Source organism: Habropoda laboriosa, unplaced genomic scaffold (assembly GCF_001263275.1).
Source record: "Habropoda laboriosa isolate 0110345459 unplaced genomic scaffold, ASM126327v1 scaffold5844, whole genome shotgun sequence".
NCBI classification, from domain to species: Eukaryota; Metazoa; Arthropoda; class Insecta; order Hymenoptera; family Apidae; genus Habropoda; species Habropoda laboriosa.
Window position 1 is genome coordinate 1 of NW_017105734.1, and position 5,608 is coordinate 5,608.

The window sequence follows — 5,608 nt, forward strand, 5'->3', positions numbered from 1 at the left end:
CACGACAACCATCGTGGTGGACGCTGTCATAACACAATATCCAAGTATACCACCGTGTATGAAGATCGCACAAAAAATCGCCGCGTATCGACTAAATTTTGCGTACTTCAGCATGACTTCTTTCTTCTCCTTTCTCGTCGTCGTTCTCCAATCGGTCTCCATATGATTGACAAAGTGATGTATGGTTTTACGTCGCAGCAACAGCATGGTGTAACTGATGATACAGAACACCCAGTGGCTCAACGGACCGAGTATTTTCACTTTCGTGTAGAAAGTCCCTTTTTCCAGCATTAGGTGCAACGAACAAGGGATTATCGAGAATAGTATTGCGGTGTAGCAGATCACGTTTAATATTCGAGAGATGTTTCTCTCGAGGTTCGACGAGAACTGTGGCCATGTGCCTATGCTTTTCATCGCCCATCGATTCCACTGGAGACTGTAATCGCTGCTGGCAGTTATATTGATTTCTGTGACCACGGTTTTGTCGTTACTCATCGTGACCACGCATCGAAGTTACGGTGACTACTAAATCGAACATCCTGTACGAGGAATTACCCTTCCACGGAGTTGTTTAACGCTTGCGCAGATTTTTCATCGGAACGACTGTTCGCTGATCGTTTCATCTGTTTGTGTGGAACTTGTTGCGGTGATGTGTACGTGATCGAGTATGTTTGAAAGTTGTCATTTAACCGTCGTGAGAATTGGAAGGTGTGCACGGGATAGAGTAGACCTTCGTGAGAATTGGAAGGTGTGCGCGGGATAGAGTAGACTTTCGTGATGTTCGCTTGAGTATTTTTTTTACTCTGTAAGCGGAGGATGTGGGGAGGGATATTGCAAGGGTGAAGATCCCATTGCTGGTTGGGAAACATTTTTCAGGAGAGTGGTAATGAGAATGCTGTAGTAACGTGAACGAAACCATTTTTGTAGTAGTGTTATTTTATTAGGTCATCCGGTAAGTGTCTGTCGAATTTTATGATTTAGATCGATATTTCCGAGGGACCTTTAAATTAGATGAAAACTTCTCATTCCACAATTTTGTCCTTTGTTTGTTTGGTCAGACTGTTATGTCGTTTCTACGGCATTTTCTTGGAAAATATTTTTCACTTTCGGTAGGAACTTGTGGGACGATTCAGTATTATTAATTTTGCGATTTTTTTGCTGTATTGTGAACTCTATAGGTTCGAATTAGGGGCGATTAGCTGGATTAAGAGTAGCAGTTGCAAGTCTGGAATAGATGATTGGATGTTGGTGAAATTTGTGGAAGGAAAGTGAACCATATGGATGCGCGAACGTTATGTTAGGAAGGCTACATTGTTCATATGTGTGGAATTTTCGCCCTTGTGTGACTTTTACAGTTCTAGTATATCACCGTGAAAATTAATTTTTATCTGTGGAAGTTACTCTTACGAATAATTGTTATCCCTATTATACTCAAGAGGGTTGTAGCTTTAGAGGTAATATTTTTTAATGCAACAGGTTGTTCGTCTAATCGTATACGAAAAGTTTGGTGCGGTGGACGCAGGTGAAAAGTTTAGACTGTAAAGTTCAGAGGCTAAGAGACACGCTGCTTGTGAACGAATTACATAGTGGTGAGTAAAAACAAACATTTATTCTTTCTCGTCTCTTTGTTTTCTGGTGTGTAATGAGTCTAGAATAGGAGTTCGTACAAAATGGTATTTTTTTAGAGTATGTGTAGTTTTTCACATTGCAACTGTGCGGATCATGTTGAAGTAGGCGAAAGACGCTTTAAATACCTGAAAGACGGTGTGCGTAAATATGTTTAATCGAAAGTTGCGAATTGTAAATTTTTCTTATTAATACTCACATCGCCAAATGTTGCGACAGACGATGTTCAGTATACGAATTTTCCAGCGGTGATTTTTATCACCATGCTCGATCTGGAGATGATCATTACAAAACCGAGAGCAGTTTTTTGAGACAACCGGTACCATTCGGTCATGTACACTTTTCCTCCGACTTTGGTAGTCTCTCCGATGTAACAAAGTATGAATATATTAGCAATTTATCGACCGGTAGCTGTTGTAAATTCTACGTACTTCCGACCGGTCACTCGTTCACAGATACACTTTCGGCCAAAAGTTTAGAATCACCTCACAATTTTCACCAGTGCTGGATCTGCTACCAATTTTTCATAGACCTGATATTGATATTGCGGAGATAAATAGCAATTTATCTCGTATTGATTGATTTGAATGATTCAAAATTCGTTAAAAAATTCTTAAATCTGTTGACTTTTTTCTGCGAATTTTTGTGTAACTTGCAATGCACAGTGATTCCAATCTTTTGGCCGGTAATGTACATCGGTGACACCGGCTCTGTTTAGGCTATCGCGCGGGAATATACGCGCTTTTTCTTATACCTGTAGAAATGTTAAATCAAACTTTGACCGATTAACCGTCGAAAAGCGTCGGCGACAATAGAACGATTAATAGGCTACCGGTCGGAAAAGTGTTAAAAGTCATGGACACGTATATGATGCCGTATGAAACTACCGTTTTCCTCGACTTTTCCTGAGAAGTTAAAATACATTTGTATAATGAGTTTCCCAAAAATTCAATGAAAATTTCAGTCTACCAATCCTTGTTCTTTAATAATGTGAAATTTTTTATTTTAAAAATTTAGGTGAAAGTGTGCAAAAGACAAAATCTTGGGATTAACTTAATATGAAAGTGTGCCAGAAAGTGTTACCAGTACAGTACGAGTAAATATTCGAAACGGCTATAAGCTCCAAGGATAGAGTGTGAGGAAATATTTAAAACGACTATAGGCACCAAGGGCGCAATATAAGCACATTTTCAAAGGGCACCAACAACAGTGAAAGGGTTACAATGTTTTGAGAATCATGTGGAAACGAGTATTGTATGATGAAGTAAGTGATCGTTTAGTATTTTTTCATAATGATTTTTGGTGTTATCGAGATCGAATTGAGAAGTTTTCCAGGAAAAAATACCAATCTAGTATTATGTGTTAAACTAAGTGTTCGTTTAGTACTTCTTGAGACTGGATGTTTATTGTTATGCAGATCGAATCGAGAATAATTTTACTAAAAGGAACCCGTAAAATCGACGTTTCGGCAAGAACGCCACGCGGGGTTCACACCCCTTCTGGACCGTCTCTCTCTCTCCGCCTACACCCCACTCTGCGGACCACGGGGGAGTGCTCGAGAGCCTAGGAGGGCGGCTCTATGGGGTGAAAGGCCGATGATTTGCCAATGAGGTTAACTCCCCATCTTTAGCGCTGCCTCGTCCGCGATATTCGACGTTGTCAAACCACAAATGCCGTCCAGTCCGCAATAATCGATACTGAAAATAAAGTGTGATCACCATCGCGACAACAATTAGTTGGCACATACGTGCAATAATCACCAACGCCAACCCGACCTTCCAACAATCACGAAGCGCGGGAAGCTGCGTTAACACCAAGTTTGGTCACGTCGTCTCTCAACACGATGGGACATACGCCGAAGAGGTGGAAGATCATCATCTGCAACCCACCGGACTCGAAGAGGTACGACACCATTAAGGCCGAATTGATCAAACGTTTGTCAGAGTCTTAGAAGACTGTTAGAAGCGGAAGAAATCGGCGATGCAACTCCGACGCAATTTTGGCGGCGTCTGAAAGATTTGGTGGGCTCGGCTGTCAGCGATGATTTCCTGAGAGAAATGTGGAGGAATCGCTTTTACCGACGAAAACATAGCTCGTCCTTGCCGCAACGTCTACTAAGGATGGAGCCAAGATGGCAGAAATCTCGGACCGGATCCACGAAATATCCGTTCCAGGTGAATATTCGTGTTATTGAGATCGAATTGAGTGTAATTTTACTAGAAAAAAAAAGGAACTAATAAATTATATATCTTCTTTTCTGAAACAGAAAAATGGAACTTTTTTTGTAGGTTTTCTTAATCAAGCTGTGCTACGGCTGTATTTTCACAGTGTTAAGAACTGTACAATGTTTGAAATAAGTTACAGACGATTAATCGTTACTACATTGTATTTCAGATTTCACAATTTTATCTACAAATTGTACAAAATCGAAATTCGCGGCTAGAATTGCAATTTAATCAGGACATTTGACAAAGCATATTCAAGTAGGCGAATCCTGTTTTTACTACCTGGAAATAAACAAAACGATTGACTTTCTTCTCCTCCAAGGAAGAATAAATGACGCGTAAATAGAAGGAACAAGATTAGTTTCACTTACATCGCCGAACGTGTAAAGCGACATATGGAATATTTTTCCAGCGGTGATTTCAACGACCACGTTCGATCGTGTAATGATCAGAATTAAATCGAGGATTCTTCTCTGTGGCAGATAATACCAATCTGTCATGTAAACCACTTCACCAACTTTCAAGCACTGTCAACAATTTCATGGATTAGTTCCTTGTTGGATGTATTTTTCAATCGTGCTAGAGTTTATGTTGCTAATCATTAATTAGTCTCTTGTACCTGTTCTGTCAACCTGTCGCTGATATAACAGATTAAAAATGTATTAGAAACAACAGCAACGAGTGTTACAATGTACGTGAATAACATTTGAGCATCACTCTCTGTCCATTCCTAGAAGCAAGCACACATTTATACGTTCCGAAGAAATTTTCGATATTTTTTATCATCGATGTTGTATGTAAGGAAGTTTGTACTGTTGATGTTCACGCAATTATATCACATTTAGGCATGTTTAATGATTTAACACTACTTTCGTGTAACACACGGCAGTAAGTAAGTACAGTAGTGCATATATAAGCGTCCGCATTTTTGCACACTTAAGCGTCCGTCGCTATCCCCACCAATTCTTGGAAATGGGACATCGGAGTGGAGTTCGAGCGGGCTGAGTGAAACAAAGTATTCGATATCGACACCTGAATGTGAACAACTGACACACTTGATATATCGGTATCACACTCAAACACATCTCCTCTCTTTTGTTTAGTTAAATTCGCAGGAGTCACCTCCCCACTTAAGCGTCCGCATTCGGTCCCGTCTGCGGACGCTTATGTGTGCGCTACTGTACTATGCAGAGATGAGAAAATGGTTAGGACGAGGTTTAGTTGGTGGAAACGATACAGTGAGGTCGTAAATTGAAACATTAAGTGGCGCTCAGGACGCTCGACGCCTGGTTAATAATAATTCCCGTATCGATCAAAATTAGCCTGCAGCTGCTAGACAAATTTTGGAAATATACCGTAATGGAGTAGAACCGCCCTGAGCGATGATCGAGCGTCTTATTTCCCTCGAATTGCTGTTTCGCATTTTCACGCTTGACTGATTATACGACATCGCTATATCGTTTCCACCGATCCTTTTGTTCAAATTGCCTTTGCGCGTGATATCATATGAAAAACTGAATATCTACATATAATTCTTATCTCCGTACGATCAAAATTACATCTACCATGAATATATAATATCCAATTGCGCAAATAGCCATCGTGCACCTCATTAACTCCAGGAAACACGCTTTGTTCATCATTGCCTCTAAGCGCGATATGAAGCTGTAATTAACAGAAACGATCAGAGAAAAACACCCATCAGCAAAATCAAATCCAACAAACATACTTACTTCAACACTCTCAAATGTTCCTCC

The 5,608-nt window shown here is 40.3% G+C and overlaps 2 protein-coding genes across 2 annotated transcripts; both read right to left on the minus strand.

Annotated features, from left to right (window-relative positions):
* Positions 1-9: 9 nt before the first annotated feature.
* Positions 10-495, minus strand: LOC108578273 (the record flags this gene model as incomplete). The annotated part of the gene is made up of 1 exon (XM_017941566.1): positions 10-495. A coding segment is annotated over exon 1 (486 nt), but the record flags the coding sequence as incomplete, so codon positions are not given.
* Positions 496-1,700: 1,205 nt separating this feature from the next.
* Positions 1,701-5,604, minus strand: LOC108570053 (putative odorant receptor 19b; the record flags this gene model as incomplete). Its single annotated transcript, XM_017941568.1, has 5 exons — positions 1,701-1,754; positions 4,223-4,378; positions 4,471-4,581; positions 5,411-5,516; positions 5,585-5,604. Coding segments are annotated over 5 exons (447 nt in total), but the record flags the coding sequence as incomplete, so codon positions are not given.
* Positions 5,605-5,608: the final 4 nt, after the last annotated feature.